Source organism: Nicotiana tabacum, chromosome 23 (assembly GCF_000715075.1).
Source record: "Nicotiana tabacum cultivar K326 chromosome 23, ASM71507v2, whole genome shotgun sequence".
NCBI lineage: Eukaryota > Viridiplantae > Streptophyta > Magnoliopsida > Solanales > Solanaceae > Nicotiana > Nicotiana tabacum.
The window spans coordinates 108,987,399-109,011,060 of record NC_134102.1 but is presented as its reverse complement, the minus strand read 5'-3'; the positions used below and the strand labels follow the sequence as shown (position 1 = coordinate 109,011,060).

The window sequence follows — 23,662 nt, the reverse complement described above, 5'->3', positions numbered from 1 at the left end:
GCAATTTCAATAAATTACTTGACCATAGCTTTTCCTTTTATATTGGACTCCAAAATATTCAAATCTATTCACAAACAATTCGATATACTCAATACAAATCGTAGGAATTAATTCCATATGAATTTATTAATTTTCTCCGAAATTCATTTTAAACCTCAACAGTGGGGCCCACATCTCAAATCTCGGAAAAACTTACGAAATCCGAACACCCATTCCGAGTCGAGTCCAGCCATATAAAAATTATCCAATTCCGATGTCAAATGGACCTTCAAATCTAAGATTTTCGTTTTTGGAAAGTTTTACAAAAATTCTAATTTTTTCCATCTAAATCCGAAATAAATGATGAATATAGACATGGATTTATGAAATATAATCACTATATGATAAAGAACACTTACTCAGTTCGAAATCGTGAAAAACTCCTTTGAAATCGCCAAAATCCGAGACTTAAAACTCAAAAATGAGTAAAAATGGCTAAGACCCGATTTTATATATTCTGCCTAGCATTCCGTAGGTGCGATTATACCAGAAGGCCAAATTTCAGTTTTTTCCTTAAGTCCATTTCTTGATCCGATTTCAATCTGTATCACTCTTGGGGTACTCGGGACCCCGTACGAATATACCAACAAGTCCCATAACATAATAAGGACTTACTCGGGGTCTCATATCACGTCAAACAACACTGAAATTACAATTCACCCCTCGATTCGAACTTTGAGTTTTAAACTTTTCAATTTGCAAATCGCGTGCCAAAACATATTAAATGAATCTGGAATGACTTTAAATTTGGCACACAAGTCATAAATAACATAACGGAGCTATTCAAATTTCTAGAATCGGATTCCGGCTCCGATATCAAAAAGTCAACCCCGTGGTCAAACTTGAAAATCTTTAGCCTTTAAATTACTAGTTTCCGTTAAATGGTCATAACTTGAGTTAGGGACCTCCAAAATAAATTTCGGGCATATGCCCAAGTCCCAAATCACAATATGGAGCTATCGAAACTGTCAAAACACTAATCCGGGTCCGTTTGCTCAAAATAAAATTGACCAAAGTCAACTCAGTTAAGTTTTAAGGCTCTATTTCACATTTTAATCTATTTTTCACATAAAAACTTTCTGAAAAATTTTACGGACTACGCATGCAAGTCGGGGAATGATAAATACTACTTTTCGAGATCTTAGAACACATAATTACTTATTAAATTTAAAGATGATATTTTGGGTCATCGCATACGGTATCACGTCATTCATGACTTTTTACACACAAAGATATGTGGGCATAGAGAGGTATTTCACACTTGCTATCTGGAAAGAAAATAAAATATCTTATTTATTGTGGAAAGGATATTTGAAAAAATTACAGTTTTCAAACTTACTCGTATTTTTGGCATTTTCGGTAAAATATTTGGGTTTTCACTAAGATACTTGAAAAGTATGACTATTTTCTGGAACTGTGAACGAGCTGAGCATTTTACTTCTAAGATACATCTTTTATTACTTGTATTATGCTGTTATGAACTGTTGTGGGATATTGGTATTGGACCCGATCTTGTGTTAGCTCGTCACTACTTTCAACCTAAGGTTAGATTTGTTACTTACTGAGTACATGGAATCGGTTGTACTCATACTACACTTATGCACCTTGCGTGCAGATGTTGGTTGTTGATGTTGTTGTGTTCGATGGGAGCTGGATTGAAGATATACCTGCGTCCCGGTTGTAGCTGCCTCTTGTTCGTGGTAGCTTTAGATCTATAAAACTCTGTTTATGTACTTTTCAAACAGACGATGTATTTATTTCATTTCAGCTTTGTAAATTCTATTCTTAAAAACTTATGATTTGTACTACTAGTCCTTGGGGAATGTATAAGATTCAGATATTTCTTTACTTAATCACTTTATTAATTGTTATTAGAATTGGTTAGAGGTTAATTGGCTTACCTAGCGGGTTGGGTTAGGTGCCATCACGACTAGTGGATTTGGGATCGTTACAATATGTCATTCCATGTGGGATCAATTGAAAAGGCGGCTAGCACAATTAGTTTCCATCATGCATTGGGACGCTATAATTCTATTCCTACTCAAACTTGAAGAATGCTAGTTGTGCATAATGAGCTTGCATTTTTACAATTCTAGTCGGAGAATAATGAAAGACACGTACTAGTCGGTAAAAGACGACAATGCTATATGGATTAATTTTTCTGATCATGGATAGTCACGTACCTTAGTGATGCAAATTGCTATATTAAATGAAATGAAAAACTTTTCTTTAATGCAAAGAATGAAAAAAAAGGTTTTCATAAGTTTTCCTACGTGATGACTAATGTTTGGTTATTATGTATCTTTACACATGCCATTATAATATGGTATTGTTTCAAGGAAAGAGAAAGTTCAATTCCCGATCACTTTTAAGAGAACAAATATGTCTTCTACGAGGTTTTAGGTATTCTTGACCTTTTACAATATTGAATTTAATAAAATATCTTTTTTAGATCTCTTACGTGTAAAAGAAAGATCTCTTACGTGTAAAAGTAAATCTCACATGTGTAAAAAAAGAAGTAAGGTCATAAAACTAAAAACAAGTTTATAAAAGGTCAAAAAACTAATTGACCCGACCAATCTTTGAGTTTCAATTAGTCTACACTTCGATAAATCTTGAAGTATGAGACATTTGTAGGCAGTTAAAATTTTATCTAAATCCATAAAATATTTGGTTTTAATTTCAAATTAAATATATTTTGGTCCAAATAAATATTATGAGTCAATATAATTAGATTAATTATATTAGTTCAATAATATGGGTTAAATAAATAAATTTAAATTTATTGGGCTAGCCCATCTAGTTGGGTTACAAGTGATGAGCCCACTTTATTAGGCTCAATATGTCATCTTCCTAGAGGCCCAATTTGATGTTATGTGTCAAATGACGTGGCACGCCAAGTCAAACAAAAGAGCCAATAGAAACGTGCCACGTATCAAAATGACAAGGCATGTCAAGTCAAATTAAAAGGCAAATGGAAGCGCGCCACGTGTGCAAGTGGCATGTTCTGGCCAATCAAATGCAGCATTATCACACTTCAATTTGATTGGTCGGAAAGAGTTTGTTCTTATTATAACTCTTCCCTCCCACAACTATAAATAGGGGTATTCATAACCTAGAAAATGCACCAGAAGTTATAACAAGAAGCAAGAGAGAGCTCGTGAATCAAACGCCACAAATTTCTCTACAAGTTTCAAGCTTCAAGCAATCAAGTTCAAGCTCAAGAACGAAGAACAAATCAAGATTCAAGGAGTACTAGTTCAAATCAAAGTTCGTGCTAGTTGAATCCAAGATCATCGTTCGTGGCAACAAATATAGATTCAAGATCAAGCTCAAGGACCCTTGAATTTATTTACTATTGGAAAGAAAAATCAGAAGATTCATAGAGATTGTGCACTCATATTATTAAAATCAAATACTACGATTATTGCAATATCTTTCGTTCTTCATTATTTTGTTGACGTAATTTATTGTCTACAATATTTACATATGAAATTTCCAATCGTACCTCTACTAAATTCAATGATGTGAACTAAAATAAAGTGCGACTAAAAGAACCAACAGAACTCGAGACCAAAAAGTCGTTTCTATTTTATTCGATTTGTTTATATATTTAAGATCAACAAATTTACTCTAGTTAAGTATAAACCGAGTTAAGCTAGCCATGGAACCCGTTGAGTAATACTCTTCCTTTTCAATTTATATGGCAAAGTTTGCAGTGATACAATATTGGTAAAATACATAGTTTACTCATCAACATTACAGCGAAATCTATGTTACATACCTCTCTTTCACGAAAAAAAATTTTACACACTCAACCTTTTAAAAATGTGTCTAAGAGACACTACTTTTGACCAGATAGCACTTGCGTGTTTACACTCAAAAAAGCGCATAAAGCCCATAAAAAAATTCCATTTTTTGTCTTCTCTCCCCGTAGGAACCCCTCCCCCTCCCTCAGGTCTTCTTTCTTAGACCACCCTCCCCTTCATCTTCTTCCCCAAATAGAATTTTAGATCTAAAATTGAGCGGGTTTTGTTGGTTTATTGTCCAAATTTTATGAAAATCATTTATTTGTGAAAGATGTAAAAGCTTTAACAGTAGTATTGAAGGTTTGGTGAAAAAATTTAGAATCCGCCATTGTTGGGGATCGAAAAAAGCTTGAAAATTCAATTGGGTTTTGTTGATTATTGGGTTGTTGAATTCAATTTGTTACTCGATTATTTTCGACTAGTTGTTTAGATAGTGTGGTTGAATTTTGGTGTTGTTGAAAATTTTCTCACAAACAACTATAGTAGAAGCAACAATGGTGCTTAAGATAGAAAATGGGAAGATGAAGAAGATGGGTTTTAATTGTAATTTCTAATATCTTTTTTTCTTTTAAAGTCAATGACACGTGTCACGACGACCCTATTAGGGCATGCCTGTCACATTATCTGAAAAATTGGTCAAGTACAAAAGTGGTGTGTCTTAAACACACTTTTGAAAGGTTGAATGTGTAAAAGATTTTCCGTGAACGTGAGATGTGTAACAGGAATGTCGCTGCAAGGTCGATGGGTAAATTATGTATTTTGCCTACAATATTTAAGAAAGAGTCGAAGACTTTTAGAATTTACTATCTTAAATATGCCATAATATTTGTATAACTACAAAACTATTGACCCTTGTGATTTTAAACATGTTAGAACACTTATATCCCTATAAAAATTTATAACTAAAAATATAATATAAAATTTAAGTTAAATTATTTCTAAATTTTGAAAAACTGTTTTATATGGTACGTTTTGTATTTGTATAAGATCTATGACGACCCAACCTAACATAATGTGAAAACTAGAATTGCCGTGTAAAATTTGTAAAAACCAACGGAAGAATATACTCTCATCCATTTCAATTTGTTTGGTATAATTTAACTAGCAAATTTAAGAAAATAACAAGACTTAAAATTTGTAATCCTAAATATGTCATAATATTTATATGGCTATAAGACTTTTGAAATTTCGTATCTTAAATGTACCATAATTTTTTGCGGTTATAAAAGCTAATGAGAAGTTTTAAACTATTTCTTTTAGACGAATTAATAAGGAAAAGGTGCCAAACAAATTGAAACAGATGGAGTAAAAAATATTTATTACTATAATCTAAGGATTTTTTTCACTTTTAGCCCGCGCCAGAAATATTTACATTTGGTAGCCGAAAAAGTGTATAAAATTTGTATATAATATACAAAGTGTTAAAAAATATACAAAACATATATATTTTTTCGACAATTACTTTGAAAACGGCTATACAATGTCATTTTCCCGTAATCTAACCCACAAAAAGCCTACTTTCCGTTGTTAAGAACTCTCTAGTTTGTTGAAGGGAGATTAATGGATTATATACAGAGTATCTTTAAATGAGAGTTAAGAGCGTATCCTGTTTCAGAACCGAGATAAATGAGTCTGACAGCCATCTTTATACACGTACAGGGTTCCAATACTAATTATGATAAACTTATTTCTTTCTCTTCTTTTCATTTTTTTTGTAGATACTGGTGTCCAAACCAGCATACACTGCATTATTCCACTACTACCTCACACCAGCACTAGTACTGAATACTTCTACTGTCAAAGCTTAGGCAAATGAGAAGAAATAAACTATTTGTTTTTTGTCTCTACTAAAATTTGAACTCTGATCTTCAATTTTTCACTCATTTCTTTGACCACCAAACCATGCCATTTGCCATGAGTTCAAGTAACATGAGAAATTTAACCGAGGGGGTGGAGGAAATCATAGCTTTCCGCATTTTCAGCGAGAAATTCTCACGACCTTTTTTCCCCAAAGTCAGTCGTACTATATTTACCCATTTGGAGTTCTCTATATATCATTGAGATTAATCTTCTGTCCTGCCCAAGAGTAAGAGTGGGCAAGTTTCACAAGCAAAAACTCAAATCTAGAGATGTGAATCGAAGCCTACCAGGTCTTATGACAAATGAGCAATGAAGCAATTTATCATGATTCTAAATCAATGAGCCTCTATTATGTGCAGGGAAGCTACATGTACTACATACAGAATATGCAACGGAAACCAGAACCTATCAAATACAACTGAAGCAAATATGTAAGAAGATTTCAAGAAAGACCAAGAAAACTAGCACAGGTGGTAAAATTGGGTATATGCAAGTTAAAAGGCTCTGTCAATGGAAGTTAGAGAAGTAGTAACTGCATTTTTATATGTTAGAGAAGAGGTAACTTGAAAGTTATATATGAGGATCGTGGAAAGTTTCTGCAGAATGAGATCAGCAGTAAACAAAACTTTCAAACGCTTTAAATTGATTTGAGGAGAAAAACTCCGAATGAGTGTGGCATTTGCAACTGTTAGTGCTATTGGACTCTAATGACTTTTCCCTTTCTCCAACAGTCCTACCAGCCATAATGCCAAAAGATCTAGAAAATGGAAAAAAGATTACCACCGTACACATTCAACTGCTACCAAGCTCCTAATAGATGAGCAAGGCTTGAGAATGAGACGACAAACCACATCGTCAGCGGAGCAAAATGAGTCTGAGACCCAGATTCAAGAATGGTTGAACCAGGGCCTGATGGAACCATTTACATGTCCATTGCTGTGGATCCTAACACCATTTGGTATCAGGGAAGGGGGCAGTCCAACAGCCATCGGAGGAGGAGCAGTAGGAAACAGTGCATGAGTGGGCGGAAGGTTATGGGGGCTTACTAGAGGACTACCAGCTGGATTTCCTTTATGCTGTTGGATAGCATGGATCTGTCTAAGTCCCTCTTCATGAATCTGTGCTAATGTCTCCAACTCCTTCATCGATAAAGCTTCCAAACCAGCCCCATACAGTGGAGCATGCCGAGACATTTCTTCCTGAAGTGATGCTTCTAGCTGACGGATGTAGTGCTGAAAGATGAAACAACCAACAAAAAAGATAAGGCATCAGTTCTGATTCCTAATCTCTAATCACAAGTAAATTTTACAAAGGAATGCATTAAGCTCAGGCGTAGAAGATGATAAAAAGAAAGATAAATATGCAAAGGACAAGGGCAAACGAGTAAATCCTCAAATTATCTGTAACGTGAAAAAAGAAACCCCCAAAAATATCATAAAGAGGTTCGCAGCTTTCTTGCTTTTTCCACCTCTTCCTATGCCTCTTGTCGGGAGTAAGTGCAAGCAATAGATGCAAGGAACAACAACAAGAGATAAAGACTCCATGTAACCATATCATGCAGCAAATGCAGCATCAAAAAAAGAGGGAAAAATTATCAAGAGCAAAAACCTGGCAGGCTTCCAATTTGGATTCCATCCCGTCAATAAATGCTTCACAACGAGCAACCTGCTCCTCCTTTTCACGTTTCTCCCCTTCCGTTTGTCCAACTGTTTGAGTCAACCGGCGTACTTCATCCTCAAGTGATTTTCGTATTTCTTCTAGAGTCAATTTTTCTGTCGCATAACGTTTCAATTCTTCATCGAATCTTTTTCGAGCAGCTTCAGCACTTTTCAACCTTTCAGCAAGAGCATTTTTCTCCTTTGTCACTCTCTGAAGATTGAAAAGTTACTATTAGATTTAGTGGCCAAAAAGTAACACGTACTAAGAATTGGAAAAAGAATTGGGCAACCCCCTAACAAGAACAACATAAATAAAAAGCATACAAATCAACCATTCAGAGCATAAACATCAAAGCTTATGAAAATATTAGTACTTCCAGAAGGAGATTGGACCTTTCAGCAGTAGCGAAAACAGAAGTCAATTCTGGATATTTCTAAACCATAACTCACCCTCCACTTCAATTTGAATGTCCATGTTTGAATTTTACTCCATCTATGTGAAACTGTTTTGCTATATTGGACATTATTTCGAGACAGACTAAGACTAAAATGAAGCTACGGACATGGATGGAGTAAAAGAATAATGAAAGAGATCAAATTCTGTACAAGATTTAACTGAATATACAAAGTTTGAAGTTATCAGTGGTCCTTTTAAAAGATTACTAACATACTGATTGTTTGGACAAGCTGTAAGATACGGACAAGAAAATACTAAAGGAAAAGCAAGTTCAATATTTACCCAAATATGGAGCTTTATTTTTATTTGTTTTGAGATCTCTGATTGATTGATTATTTGTTTATTTTTATTTTGCAACCAACAAACTGAGTCTTCTGACACATTTTTAAGGGGTTATTTTATTAGACGTATAAGAAAAAAATAATACAAATTCGCACTGCTGATAAAATATTCAGTTTCACGATAAAACTCCACACAAATAATACCTGCACAACTTATATGTGAATTAGCACATTATTTTATGTGGAATAGGATGTGGAATAAGAACATGTATATTACCAATACTGAGATAAGAGCAACTAAAAATACTAAAATACAATTAACACTAATTCTTACATTTGGCAATGCAAGCCCAGCATAACATATTATTTACCAAAATCCCAATCATTGTATTTATTGCAACCTACATATCATAAACCATGCATAACTGCTTGTGAACCAAATGACATCTGAGAGCTTTATTCAGTGTTTTTAATTATTCTCTTTCAATTTCATAGGTCATGAGATTCCATAGTAAGGACTCTTATAGCGTGACTACTAAGAAAGCATGTGTGGATCTAAACTTTTATTTCCTTCCGTTCTTATTTTCGTCACAGTTTTCCAGCCACAAACAGCAATAAAAAGAGCACACCATTTAGGATGATAAACCTAACTAAAAGGGCAGCCCGGTGCACTAAGCTCCCGCGATGCGCGGGGTCCGGGGAAGGGCCGGACCACAAGAGTCTATTGTACGCAGCCTTACCCTGCATTTCTGCAAGAGGTTGTTTCCACGGCTCGAACTCGTGACCCCCTGGTCACATGGCAGCAACTTTACCAAAAAGGACTAATTACACCCTATCTAAGCGATAAACTGACAAATTCAAATTGATAAGCTAAACACACGAGTTGAACCAACTAGAGACTAGAAGTACATAAACTATTGTATCCATAATTCCTTTTTTTTTAAATGACTGAGAGATCCGCTTAGGAACTTCGAAACTCTGATATTAAATGACCCCACCCCTCTACCCTTCTCCACTTAAATACCAAAGTTGCTGCAACAGCCAGATTATCTTCAAAGGAAGCTGCTGACTTAAGGTATCCCCTTATCCGAGGGTGAGCTATAACTTCGCTGCTTGCCTAAAGGCTTATTGGTAGCTCTTAGGTTCAAACCCGTGACATGTGCCCACCACACATCCAGCAATGCACTGCCTTCGCTGTTGTACTGCCTTTGCTGTTGAGTTGAACCACTGTGTACTATTGTACTCATAATTATTTCTTATAACCAATTGAATGCATTTATAACTTCTCGTTCAATAAGACCAAGAATCTCAAATTAAAGGAATGTATGACATGTGCCCACCACACATCCAACAATGTACTGCCTTTGCTGTTTGAGTTGAATGTGAACTATTGTACTCGCAATTATTTCTTAAAACCAATTGAATGCATTTATCTTTTGCTCTTTTGCTATTCGTTTATCTTTCGTCTTCCCCAAAATTGCCAGAATCAAGAACACCCATTATTGTACTTTTCTGAAATCCCATTATTCGTTTTTTCTCCCTTGATTTCTCTGTTTTTTTAAAAGAAAAATAGGGTTGATCTTCTTCCGATAAAAATAATTTGCGGATTTGGGATTTCTTGTTCAATTTTAAATTCTTTGAACCAATTTTTGATTGATTTAATTAACTTAATTTTTGATTGAACAGTTTTTCTTGAACTGTTTTTCTTGGTAAAACATTTCTGGGTATTGTTGATTTGGTTCAAAGATCTGATCTTTAATCAAGAATTCAACATCTCCACCATTAATTTCCCACTTACCATTTTCGCCCCTACAGACTCCTCCCTCCTCACTTGCCCTTCTTGTTCCCTTCCTCTGCTTCTTCAAGAACATTCTGTCTTTGGTCTCTACTCTTTCCACTTCCTCCGTAACCTAGCTTTTGGTACAAAGATTGAAACTTTAGCCCTTTCAACCAGCTCGTCGCAATTCATTACCGCCGGCCAAATTTCCGTTAACTTCAAGGGCTGCAATCCAGGTTCTATTGTTCCTCTCTTGTCTTGATATTTCATAGTTTGATATTTTAGCGTAATTGTATCTCCTTACTTGCCTATTTTGTTCTTGAATAGTTAGTATTTGCCCTAGCATTGTCAAATTAATTGCATTAGTGATAGCTTTGCCTACTTGTTTATATTGTTATCTACATGTTTACATCTTTATTTTGAATCTTTATTTCATATATCTCCCAGTAGTTCTGCTCTAGTTTTGCACATTTTCTTTTTGACCTTTAGTTGTAGATTATAGTCCCCTTTAGCTCTTTTATTGTATTTCTTCACCTATTTCTCTGTCCTTTAGTTGTAGATTATAGTTTCCTTTAGTTCCTTTAGTTTATTTCTTCACCTGTTTTTCTGACCTTTAGTTGTAGATTATAGGTCCCGTTAATTCCTTTATTTTATTTCTTCACCTGTTTTGCGACTTTTAGTGGTAGATTATATTTCGGAATTCATTTTATTTTGCGTAGTGTCTCCTAGATTATAGTGGCTTTGGTGAACGATGGTAGGGTAAGGTCTTGTCCTCGGGGGTGTCAGCGCGGGGGAGGGGGCACGGGGGGTAAGAGGGCTAAGGGAGCTACTAGGCTGAGAGTGGGGTCTTGGAACATAGGAACTTTGACTGGAAAATCTATAGAGTTAGCGAAGATTCTCGAGAAAGGGAAGATTAAGGTAGCTTGTGTACATGAGACTGGATGGGTAGGAGATAAGGTGTGGGATGTGCACAGGTTCAAACTATGGTATTCTGAGAGGGTGGGGGCAGGAACGGGGTAGGTATCTTGGTTGATAAGGACCTCCGGGAACTAGTGGTGGAGGTTAGGAGGGTGAATGACAGACTGATGACTATTAAGCTAGTTGTTGGAGGTTTTATTTTGAACATAATCAGTGCGTACGCACCCCAAGCAGGCTTGGATGAGGAAGTCAAGAGGTTTTTCTGGGAGGATTTGGATGAGATGGTGCGTGGTATCCCGCATACCGAGAAGCTTTTCATATGAGGAGATTTCAACGGCCACATTGGAGCGACGTCTGGGGGTATGATGATGTGCATTGTGGCTTTGGTTTTGGGGATAGAAACGGAAGAGGAACGTCTCTGCTGGACTTTGCTAGAGCATTTGATTTGGTGATAGCAAACTCGAGTTTCCCGAAGAAGAGGGAGCACTTGGTCACCTTTCGGAGTTCGGTGGCCGAGACTCAGATTGATTATTTACTCTGCAGGAAATCCGATAGAGGTCTTTGCACGGATTGCAAGGTCATCCCGAGTGAGAACCTCTCGACCCTTCATAGGTTCCTGGTCATGGACCTTGAGATCACGAGGAAGAGGAGGAAGAGGGCGATGTATAGCCAACATAGGATCAAGTGGGGAGCCTTGACGGAAGCTAAAGCGCAGGAGTTGGGGGTCAAGCTATTGACTATGGGGGCTTGGAGGAATAGTGGGGACGCAAGCACTATGTGGACCACGACTGCGCAGTGCATTAGGGAAGCCATGAGAGAGGTATTAGGGGTCTCAAAGGGTTACTCTGGTGGTCAAAAGGGAGACTGGTGGTCAAAAGGGAGACTGCAAGGAAAAGTGAAAACCAAGAAAGCAGCGTATCTGAAGCTAGTGAAAAGTGTAGACGAGGAGGAGAAGAGGGCGAATAGGGAGCATTATAAGTTGGCTAAGAAAGAGGCAAAGCTAGCAGTTACGGCGGCCAAGACTGTAGCTTTTAGTCGTTTGTATGAGGAACTCGAGGGCCGAGGTGGGGATAAGAGGTTGTTCAGGTTAGCCAAGGCGCGAGAAAGGAAGGCGCGTGACTTGGACCAAGTGAAGTGCATCAAGGACGAATAAGGTAGAGTTTTGTTGGATGAGTCCATCGGAGATGGCAGACCTACTTCCATAGTCTCTTGAACGAGGAGGGGGTCAAGAGCATTGTACTTGGTGATTTGGAACTCTCCGGGAGTCGTTGTGACTTTGAGTATTGTAGGCAGATTAAAGTTGATGAAGTTGAGGGGGCTATGCGTAAGATGAGCAGGGACAAAGCGATCGGGCCGGATGAAATCCCGGTGGAGTTTTGGAAGAGTACGGGCAAGGCAGGCTTGGAGTGGCTCACTAGGTTATTTAATGTCATTTTTAGAACGAAGAAGATGCCCGAAGAGTGAAAGTAGAGCACGATGGTTCCTGTATACAAGAACAAGGGTGATATCCAAAATTGCAATAACTATCGGGGTATCAAGTTGCTTAGTCATACTATGAAAGTTTGGGAGAGAGTGGTAGAGCTAAGGGTGAGGAGGAGTGTGTCTATTTCCGAGAACCAGTTCGGGTTTATGCCGGGGCACTCGACTACAGAAGCCATCCACCTTGTTAGGAGATTGACGGAGCAGTATAGGGAGAGAGAGAAGGACTTGCATATGGTGTTCATCGACTTAGAAAAGGCGTACGATAAAGTTCAGAGGAGGTTTTGTGGAGATGTTTGGAGGCTAGAGGTGTACCTAGTGCCTACGGTAGGTTTATTAAGGACATGTATGATGGAACAAAGACCCGAGTGAGGACAGTGGGTGGGGACTCGGACCATTTTCTGGCTATGATAGGGTTATATCAGGGGTCGGCACTCAGCCCTTTTTTATTTGCTCTGGCGATGGACGTACCGGCGCGCCACATCCAAGGGGAGGTGTCGTGGTGCATACTATTTGCAGATGATATTGTATTGATTGACGAGAAGCGAGACGGTGTGAATGCGCAATTAGAGGTGTGGAGGCAGACCCTGGAGTCTAAAGATTTCAAGTTGAGCAGGACCAAGACAGAATACTTGGAGTGTATGTTCAGTGGCGAGACTCAAGGCGAGGAAGGGGAGGTGAGGCTGGACTCGCAAGTCAACCCTAGGAGAGGAAGTTTTAAATAACTTGGGTCTATTATTCATGGGGATGGGGAGATTGATGAAGATATCACACATCGTATTGGGGCGGGATGGATGAAATCGAGACTCACTTCCGGTGTTTTGTGTGATAAGAAGGTGTCACCGAAACTTAAAGGTAAGTTCGACAGAGTGGTGGTTAGGCCAACGATGTTGTATGGGGATGAGTGTTGGCCAGTCAAGATCGCTCATGTCCAGAAGATGAAGGTAGCAGAGATGAGGATGTTGAGATGGATGTGCGGGCACACCAGGTTAGATAGGATCAGAAATGAGGTTATTCGCGACAAGGTGCGTGTGGCCCCTATTGAGGACAAGATACGGGAAGCGCGGCTTAAGTGGTTTGGTCATGTGAGGAGGAGGAGCACAGACGCCCCGGTGAGGAGGTGTGAGAGGTTGACATTGGAGGGCCTACGGAGAGGTAGAGGTAGGCCAAAGAAGAGGTGGGGAGAGATGATTAGGCAAGACATGGCACAGCTTCAGCTGACCGAGGACATGACCCTTGATAGGAAGGTATGGAGGTCGAGAATTAGGGTAGTAGAGTAGGTAGTCTAGAGTGTTTATAACAGTAGTATTGGTACGCAGTCTGGCTTTCTGTTAGTAGTAGGGTTTTTATGACTAGCCGTTGTTTCCTTTCTTTGTTGATCACCTTACTATCTTATTGTTTTTATTCTGCTTTTATATGGCTTTTTGGTATTGTTCCTTCTTGTCTATATTTTCATTAATGTGGTGCTTATGCTTTCCTGAGTCGAGGGTCTATTGGAAACAGCATCTCTATCCTCATAAGGTAGGGGTAAGGTCTGCGTACACACTACCCTCCCCAGACCCCACGGTGTGGGATAATACTGGGTATGTTGTTGTTGTTGTTGTATTGAATGCATTTATAAATTCTGGTTCAGTAAGACCAAGAATCTCAAATTCATGGGATGTATGACATCTCAAGTTACATATGTTTGTTTATCAACAACAAAAATTCACAACTCAAAATGAACCCCACACTCCCTCCCTCAAATCCCAAAATGCATGATAAGTTTATAACTATTCGGAGTATGAATGCTAAGGTGTCCAAATTTCAGGTTGATTTAGGATACTGATATTTTTTGATGAAGTAATGAGTTTTATAGAAAAAGGCATCAAGAAGGTGCAGGAAGTACAAAAGGGGGAAAGAGTCAGCTTTGATACAAAAAAGAAAAGAAATACTAGGCTAAAGCAAAAGAGCTGACAAAATCCAAAAAGTTAATATGGCAATCTACAGGGACTAAATACTGCCAACTAAATAACCAAAGGAGACAAGTGTGGTTAATTACACCTTTCAGTGTAGTGTCAAAATATACAAATTGTTTTCAACAAAAATATCAGTATCCTTTCAGAAAGGATACTGATATTTTTGTTGAAAACAATTTGTATATTTTGACACTACACTGAAAGGATACTGATATTTTTGTTGAAAACAATTTGTATATTTTGACACTACACTGAAAGGTGTAATTAACCACACTTGTCAAAATCTTCTTTAAATATTTAAGAAAACCATAGTCAAAAAAAGAAGTTAAATCCTCCAAGATAAAGTGTCATACCAAATGAGGTTGTGGAAGTAATGAAAACAGACAGCTTAATAAGAAGAAATAAAAACGAGATCAATGGAAATTAAGGCAGAGGATGGAGTGAGGGCCATTAAGCTTTGAAGCTATCTAAAGAAAACCAAGCGACTGCAGAAATGGCAGAGGACTGAGCAAGGGCTAAGTAAAGCATTGAAGTTATCTAAACATAATTAAACTTTACTTTTGCTTAGATGGGCTTAAAGTTATTTAACATTGTTTAGATAGCTTCAAAGCGTTAATGAGCTCATCCAGAAAAATATACAAAATCAAGCCTTAATGAAAAATAATAACTGGTGCCAATTCAGAAAATGAACTGCAGACCTTTAATTCATCACGTTTCCGTGATTTCAATTGGGAAAGTTGTGTTTCCGTATCGTGCAAGCGATCTTGAAGAGCCCTTTTCTCTACTGTGAGCCTAGTAATTTCATCATCATGTTCAGAGCGTAGCCATTCAAGTTGACTTTCAACTTCTTGTATTTGTTCCATGAGTTCCTTCCTTTCCCCAGAAAAACGATCCATCTCGGCCCTCATCTCAGACTGTGCCATAAGGTTTGTAAATTTCATCAAAGAAAAAATATCAAGTAAAGAAGATATTTTTTCAAGCAAGCATCCACCAATAACAAAGAAAAGAAAAGAAAAGAAAGCCCAAACATGGAACACTAATGATCAAAATACCTTGAGCCGATTATTAGCAGCCTCTGATTCATTAAGCTTTTGGGAAATGATAGCTTTCTCTTTAGCCATATTGGCACTTTCCGCTTTCCTTTCCTCACGAAGACGTAGAATTTCATCCTCACTAGTGCAGTATTGATGCCAAAGTGCAGCACGATCAACATTTGCAAGTTCAGCCACCTCCCTCATCATGCTGAGAACTGGGCTAACAATTTCTTGCTCCTCGTGAATCAAGATTACCAAAATCTCCAAATCTAAATCTACTTCACGTGCACCTTTTGTCGAACTTGTGGCACGATCAACAAGCCTCTTGAGGATCCTCAATCGGTAAGACTCGTCAGCATACCATTTGAACAAAATGGTGTAAAGCAACTTTACAAAACCTTTTACACGCGGATCTCCAGAGAGTGCCAATGTCTCAGCTAGACCAAGAATTGAAGTAAAGTCATCTCGCTGGGTTCTCAATTGCTCAATGGTTCCCCCTTCTACAACCAAATCAGTATGCTGAAAATTTTCAGCAACGTATTGAGAGGTCAAATTTAATCTCCGAGCAAGACACCTCTCCAAAACCATGGCTACAGATTGCGCGACAATGGCCCCTCGAGCTACAGCTCTTTCAAATGTCTGGGAAGCTTCGACAGCAAGACACGGAATTGATAACATCTCAATCAGCATATAAATATCAGAAAAATGATGAGTCAAATGGAAAGCTTGTTCATCCACTGTACGTGGCCTATCAGAATTGTGACAACTTTCATCAAATAAGAAAAGCCCACAAGGTACAGCTGAGTGGTTGTCACAAAAATCACTGTCACAATCTATATCTCTCAGAATAGCTTCAGCAATATCTGCACAGTTATTTACAGTCCGACTCAAATAATCAAGAACACATGGAGAGACTTCGGTTCCCAAATTTTTAAGCCTGACACGTATGGCTCTTACCTGCAGGGGAAATCAAAATATTATACCTTTAAAGAGATGAAAGGTTAAATGTATACAAAAACCAATTCCAAGGCGTACTGCTTCTGGAAGATGTTGACAGTGAAGTGCAGCCTTGAATATAAAGTCCACTGTTGCTGCCAGAGGTTCGTCATTGGAATCTGCTAAAAGATCAAATGACCGGAAAAAAGCACGTTCCCATACATCATTATCGCATTCCAATTGGCTAAGTGCACCAAAGACCTGAAAGATTTAGCAATCAGATCATCGGGAAAAGTGACATTATGAATCAAAAATCTGTATTCTCCCAATGCTATACATGATCTATAAAGACCAAAGTTACATTTTCATATCTCAGATGAAGAAAAGAAAGATAACTTCAGATTATCTTACCGGCATCCTTAGTGCAGGTTCGGCGTCTGGCTTTTGAAGTCGTTCTAGAAGCGCACAAGCGGCAAGAGGATGTTCTGAATGCTCAACCAGTTTCGGTACAAGAGCAACTAGGTCGGCTTGCAAATGCTTGGGAGCTTTATCCAGTACAAGCATTATCTTCTGTGCAGACTGGGGCCTCCTCCTTGGTTCAGGACAACCTTGGGGAACAGCTTCATCAAGTGCTCTCAAGGAGTTCACTATCAACCCAAGAAGCTCCTCGGACTGCTCTGGCCATTTGGTCTGAAATTACAGTGGCTTTGAATGGCCTATACAAGAACAACTTAAACATAAAAACTTCAAGAGCAAGACATAGTAGTACCTTTGCGCGCTGAGGATTTTCAGAGAAACCACCAGCAGATGTTTCTGGTGGACAAATAGGCTGTACAGAGAAAGCCTTCTCGGGAGCATCAATCCTGCCAATGTCAGAGCTTTGCACAGCAGATGAATTCATGCTTTCATCCGCTGTTGAATCCAATCTGTCATGGACTAAAAGTTGCAAAGGTTCATTTGCACTATTGCACCTATCAGACTCCAAAGAACTACTCCCTCCACTGCCACTTGGAATAGCTCTGGCACTCACTTCAAATGACTCAGTATTAGAACTTCCTTCCGTAGGTTGACAGCATTCAACCATTATATCCAAAAGTAAATCAACGATTGCTTGCTGCAAGACTTTTACACCCATCAGCAAGTTCATCAAACTTGGTGAAGATTCTTCCTTCTTATTTACCTTCTTTCCATCATTACAGCCAGATATCTTAGTAGGAAGGAGCAAGCGCTTTACTTTAGCAGGGTCGTCAAGATAAACACGAAGTCCTGTCAGGAACCCAGCTATTGCACCAGCATCCATAAGAAGTTTTTCTCTTAAAGTGACTTGTGGCTGTGAATGATTATCTCCATAAGTGAGGTGAAACCCTGCTCTAGAAAGAAGATTCCGGAATATATCTTCTTCATCTCCGCTTATTCCCTCACTATCTTCTGAGTCAATGAGTTCATCAGGTTCAGTTGTCAAAGCATCCTGATCATCCTCGGATGCCAATACCTAAGGAATAACAAGTGAAATTACTAGATCAATATATAAAATCCCATGGAGAACAAAAATAGATAGAGAGTTATGACATGGGGGCACTCAAATAAGTCCACTGATGACTGACCACAAAGGTAAATCAATCAATCAATCAACTACATCTCAATTCCAAACTAGCCTCTATATATTCAGCTCCATTTTGACTGCAAAAATGCAACTGTCCTTAAATAACTACAGAAAGCGGACCTCGTGGTAAAACATAAAGCCTCGGACTTTGGAGAGCATTAAAAATGATACGATATCCTCTATTTCCTATGAGTTAATAATAAAAAGGGGCTCACGCTTAACCCTAAAGGATAAGAGCCTATATACCTGCTAAGTCAAAGACTTGGTGACTGATGCCAAAATTGTCAGTTCATATTGAGCCGTTCTAAATTCATTGTAAGTAAACACTAAAAGAAAACTTTTCAATATTTAACCGTAATGAATCAAGTGACCATAGTACTCACTTTCCAGTTTCCTAGAGTAACTTCATTTCTTTAATGAAGAAAGAAGATGTCGGAATACAGAGAGAAGCTACAAACGTAAATTTTCAGCCTGTGAAAGCTACTATAGAAATGAAAAGATATAAACACCAAGATAAAAATGCTTACAAGTACTGTAATGGGTCCGTCGATACCCACTCACCCCCAAAAAATACGCTACTCTCAACCCCCCCCCCCCCCCACACACACACACACACCAACCAAAAAAAGGAGGAAACCGTCTACCATGAAAAATAAACTATCATGATACGATTACCAAATACCCTTGCATTTACCACTATCTTTTTTGCAACTATAACATGAATTATAAAATATATGCAACAAAAGATGCTGAAGAGCAATGTCCCTTGAACCAAACCTACGGTTAGCTCTACATAAGGGACAGCGAAGGGAAAGATCCGAAAAGTGCTGAAACAAAAATTTCAATTACAGAATGAACACGTCCGTAGCAGCTAGGTTGACAATTAAGATTGGCCAGTGATCAGTTGACTATAGATGGTTAACATAATTTTTCTGATTGTAGTAGATAATTAACATAACTACTGTACGATAGCCAGGTTGATACGTTAATTATGAGGTTATCTTAAGTTAAACTTCACATACAAAGAAAAAAAAGCACACCAACAGAACGACAAATTGAAAGCCATACACAACTTCCTTTTGTGAGCATAAAGAATCTACTTCTCTGCCTCAATGTCGACTGCAGATCTCCTCCCCCCCTTTTGCTTGTACATACAAAAATTTGTTTCCTTCTGGTATCTCCAACTAGGTTTTGCCTTTCCAGCCAAACTCTTTGCTTTTCCTCTCTTCTACCCTCATTGAAACCACCCCCCTGCATAGTGCAACAAGAAGGCCAACAATCTCATCCTCCTGCCACAATCTATCCAGTGGCAGAAGAGTTCTCTGTTCCTTATGTTAACGAAAGTTATAGTCCTTAGATACTTGTTGATCAGAGCACGTATATAAGTTTTTGACGGGTGTAATTTCGATCCAAAGTAACAACATATGTAACTTAATATGTCTACCAGTAAGTTTCTTTTAACGTCTACACTCGTTTTATTTTGGAGACAAGTCGGTCCTCTAAATTCTTTTTGGGAAATAGTCAGTCCTTTGGAGTCCCGGTTGAATACAATACTCAATTTAAAATTTCTCTAACTCTCCACACTAGACAAAGTGGGTCAAGCTTTCCGGGATAGAGGTACTAACTTGTTTGGGGAGGTGTCTATGTTTGTGTCTAGATAAATGCATCCACAACCCCTACCCCCTGTTAATTCCACCAATAGTAGTGACAGGATAGAGAAGAGAAAGAGTTTAAGTTGGATACACAGTCCTAATGAACATCCTAGACATTACCAGAAAGAATCCACCAGTGGATCAGTCTAATGAACATCCTAGACATTCTCCGAAAGAATCCAAACAGTTCAATAAAGAAGATTTACCAGTAAACCTAGTTATATCAATAATTCATTGGTAAGCCATGTGATATCTTACAGTGAAAGTGCAGCTGGAGCATCTTCACCCTCATATAAAGAGGAAGCATTTGTCTCAAGCTACACATTTCATCATGACAGTACCTAATACTCAAAAACCTAAATTCCAGAGGCACATATTTCAGTGCTTAGTAAAAAGAGACAAGGAGGAGAATGAACATCATTGATACATTCGTGTAAATTGGATAAGGAGTGCAGTTGAAATGCATGTCTCTGTGTCTTAGATATTGTTGTTAAAATACACTTCATGTAAATTGGATAAGCCACAGACAGAAAGAAGTGGCAGATACCTTCCCACCAACAAACAAGGAAAACCAATTTACACAAGTGCGTCAACCACTAACCTCAAGGTCAGAAAATTCAAACCAAGGACAGCAATCCAGAATTTCACAGACAAAGACGACTGTATCGCGTACGAGAAATCCTGCATCTGGTTCCAACATATCTGAGACCTTCATAAATTGAAGAACGGAATTATTCCAAGTTTTAGTGCAAATGGAGGACTCCTTCCACACTGTTTTAGAAGGATTTTTCTGGTTCAGAATAGCCATCCTGTATCTAACCCAAAAGTTCTTGTCTGGATCAGTACCAGCAGACTGATCACTCTCTAGATATATGCATATAGTGTCAAACGATTCATATACACCTGCAATTTAAAATAAATAAATGCCAGTTGTCAAACGTGGAATTCAACAACGATGTTTAGAATCATAAGGGAGAGAAGTAAAAGGGGTGGAGAGGAGGAAGAGGACGAGAAGGGTATAGCAATTTACCAATACGAAGCTCACACCCGCCTGCTTGAAAGAATTTGCTAAATATTTTCCGTGTCTCCATTATCTCCTTGAAGGACAAGAAGTTCTCCACCTTCCATGTAAAAGAACTTTTCTTCCCACCTTTGTCCAACTGGGAACCTCCATTTGCTGACTCATTATCCTGATCGATCAATTCCTGGAAGATGGATGTCTCCTTTAAAATAAGGACTTCGGCAGAGAACACAACAGTATCCTGAAAAAGAAATCCAGAATCTTGATCAAAGAGACTAGTAAGGGTCACAAATTCGCGCCAACCCCAGTCCTTTGCAGCTTTAGAATACCGATTCTGAGATTCCTTTGTGACAGACTTCTCCTCCATCTTTTGGTTCACAACAGACAACCGATGGCTCACGAAACAACTCCAATCACTCTTAGTATTCCTTGTATCTGTGACTTCGAGAAATACTGAAAGGTGGCATGGAGGCTGAGACTGCCCTGATACCGTGAATAAATGTACTACATATTAGTTTAGTGGAGGAGCAATAGACAAGCAACTCAAAGAAGCTCATATACTTCCAAATGAAAGACTGATGCACGAAGATGCATGAGGAATCTACAGATTTCATATATTTTGGAGTCGAGCACTGAAAGTGCTCAGCAATTAACACGCTCATGACTAGGACACTTGAGGCAATTGTAAGTGCATGGACAAGCAGACAACAGAAAGGGGCACCCAAGGGTGTAAGCTGGAAAGGACCATGGGAGGCCAGGATTCCATTACGTTAGGTAATTTCTTTCGATCTATCTAAAGCCTTGGTGTAGAGAGGTACCAGAACCCCCACTAGTGGAGTAGGTGCTCGGTGGATTAGTCGAGGTGAGCGCAAGCTGCCATGGGCACCACCAGTATTTTATACAATAAAATAAAAAGTCACTATGACATAAAGGATCATTTCTTAAGAAGTAAGAAAAGGCAATAACCAGAGAAATGTACACATTACATGAATATGATCCTCTTATTTCTAGGGAACCTTGACCTCTAATTATACCGACCAAAATTTAAGGGTATCTGTATATCGAAATTCAGAAGCCTCCCAATACTATAAAAGGTAGTTACAGCAATAATATAAAAAAAAATCCCATGTAAAGAGATTGCTGTGATCAGCATAAAGGCATACCTCTGGGGTAAACAATCAGCCGACAATCCCGATTGCCAATCTGAAACCTCCTGCTCTTTATGCAAAGCCCTGTAATCTTTCTTTTCTTTAAAAGATCCTTCAACCTTGTGAAGTTCTCAATCCTCCAAGTAAACTTGCCCATATGACCGTCAGATTTCCTGGCACTACTGCCACTCCTAAGACCAATCAATCCGCCATTCTTGGAAAAGCTACTAAGCTCCTTAATAACGTGAAACGAAGTACTGAAAATTGCAGTGTCATCCACCAAGAACCCTGAATCCGACCCTACAAAATCTGCCATCTTTATGTAATCGTTCCATCCCAAGCTCGTATTATCCCCACTCTTATTATCAGCAGCAAACCTTCCATAAGAGTCCCTATGCATATGATTCAAACCCGGCTTCTGATTCAACACTGACATCCTAAACAAACACCAACAACTCCTATCCGAACTCGAAGTCTTCTCAGTGTCCTTACTCTCTAAGCACATTGACAAATGATCCACCCCATTTACTGAGCTTTGATACACACTAATCCTTACATTACACTCCCCAGCGGGAAAAACCGGGCTCATAATCTTCTGAGTTTTAATCATTTCCTTAAACAAGCTAAAATTATGAACCTTCCAAGTAAATTTCCCGCTCAAAACATCACCAGCTGGGCTAGTAACTACTAAATTCGAAGCAGAATTAGATTGCGTTTCGTTATTATCACGCGAAAAACTAACTGACTCATGAAGAATAAGTATATCAGCAGTAATAAGAATGCAATCATTGTTGCATAAAAATCCTAATTTTGAGTCTAAGATGGAATTAGAAGGAGTAAAATCACACCAGCCATGAGATTTCTTCTTCGACGAGAAGCGATGCCACGAGTCCCTGTGGATAGACTTTGAGCTGTCCGTTGGATGCTCAACAGCGAGGCGGTAGCTGGCGAAGCAGTCCCATTTAGACGACGCCGTATTTCGAGGGTCCATTATCTGAAGGTAAACGGATATATAACCCGGCAATGCTTGTGAGTCACCTTTAGGGTAAACTAGCAAACGGCAATCATAACCGCCGACTTCAAAGTACTTGCTCCACAACGCCCTAGCTTTCACTCGTGTGAAATTACTGACTGCCCATTTACACACCGCCGCATACTCACCTCGCCTCTCCACCATCACGGACTCCGCCGCCACAGTAGCTGTGACAGAGGTAGGGTCGCGGGAGGCAGCTGGATCCTCCGACGCCGCCATTGGTTTCTCTGACGACAACGATGACGTGGCTGCCGGAGATGATGACATCATCGGACGCCGCGGCACCAGCACGGCGGACGGCTGTGATTGCTCGGCCGACGATGAAACTGCCGTCTCTCCGGCGGAGGCCAAATTCTTATGGTGGTTTCTCATTTTCTGTGCACTTTTAGCTGGGATTCAGCTTAGGAATTTTTTTCTTCTGGTAGATTCTATAAGATTTTTTGTCTTTTATATAAATTGAAAATTATATTTTCCGAAATTTCTTCTTCTCTCTTAGTAATATTATATACCAATTACGTGTATTATGAGTATGATAGTGTGGTTTTTGTGATCATCAATGGCGGAGAAGAAGAAAATAAGAAGAAGAAAGAGGTATGGTGATTATTGCCAAAAATGTATGTGATTGTGGGTGAGAGAGTGAAAGAGAGGACAGCAGAGGAGTACGAACGAGGGTGCACGTTAATTATCGTGGGCGAGCCTTTCTTTTTTTATTGCTTTTCCATTTTTTAATTAATATTTCAAAAAAAAAATATTTCGTTTGCTCTATTTGAATATAATATTATTATTATTTTGGAAAATTAAATAGTTGTTTCTGAATTGAATGTTAAGATCTAAATTAATTACTAGTTTTTATAAAACTTATAGTATTGTTATTGTAATCTTTAAATATAAAATTTTCATTTTAAAAATTTAAAAAGGTGATGTCCAAAGTCCAAACTGAGACTAAAATTCTCCCACTTTCGTTCCTTCGAATTTTTTTCTTTTGACTTCTTTTTTTTT

General features: G+C 38.5%; 1 protein-coding gene across 1 annotated transcript; it reads right to left on the bottom strand.

Annotated features, from left to right (window-relative positions):
* Positions 1-6,324: 6,324 nt before the first annotated feature.
* Positions 6,325-23,316, bottom strand: LOC107778752 (uncharacterized). Its single transcript, XM_016599051.2, has 10 exons — positions 21,646-23,316; positions 20,492-20,965; positions 20,063-20,364; positions 16,976-17,698; positions 16,618-16,896; positions 16,306-16,467; positions 15,289-16,227; positions 14,935-15,150; positions 7,317-7,577; positions 6,325-6,940 (listed from the first exon to the last, which is right to left on the bottom strand). The coding sequence occupies exons 1-10, from the start codon at positions 23,033-23,035 to the stop codon at positions 6,596-6,598; spliced, it is 5,091 nt and encodes a 1,696-aa protein (XP_016454537.2). The 5' UTR covers positions 23,036-23,316; the 3' UTR covers positions 6,325-6,595.
* Between the last annotated feature and the right edge of the window lie 346 nt (positions 23,317-23,662).

Coding starts and splice junctions, on each gene's coding strand:
- LOC107778752 (XM_016599051.2), bottom strand. CDS start 23,035: ATGAGAAACCACCATAAGAATTTGGCCTCCGCCGGAGAGACGGCAGTT. Junction 17,699..20,062: donor TTGAATTTTCTGACCTTGAG/GTTAGTGGTTGA, acceptor GTTATTCCTTAG/GTATTGGCATCCGAGGATGA. Junction 7,578..14,934: donor GGAAACGTGATGAATTAAAG/GTCTGCAGTTCA, acceptor TTCAATCTTCAG/AGAGTGACAAAGGAGAAAAA.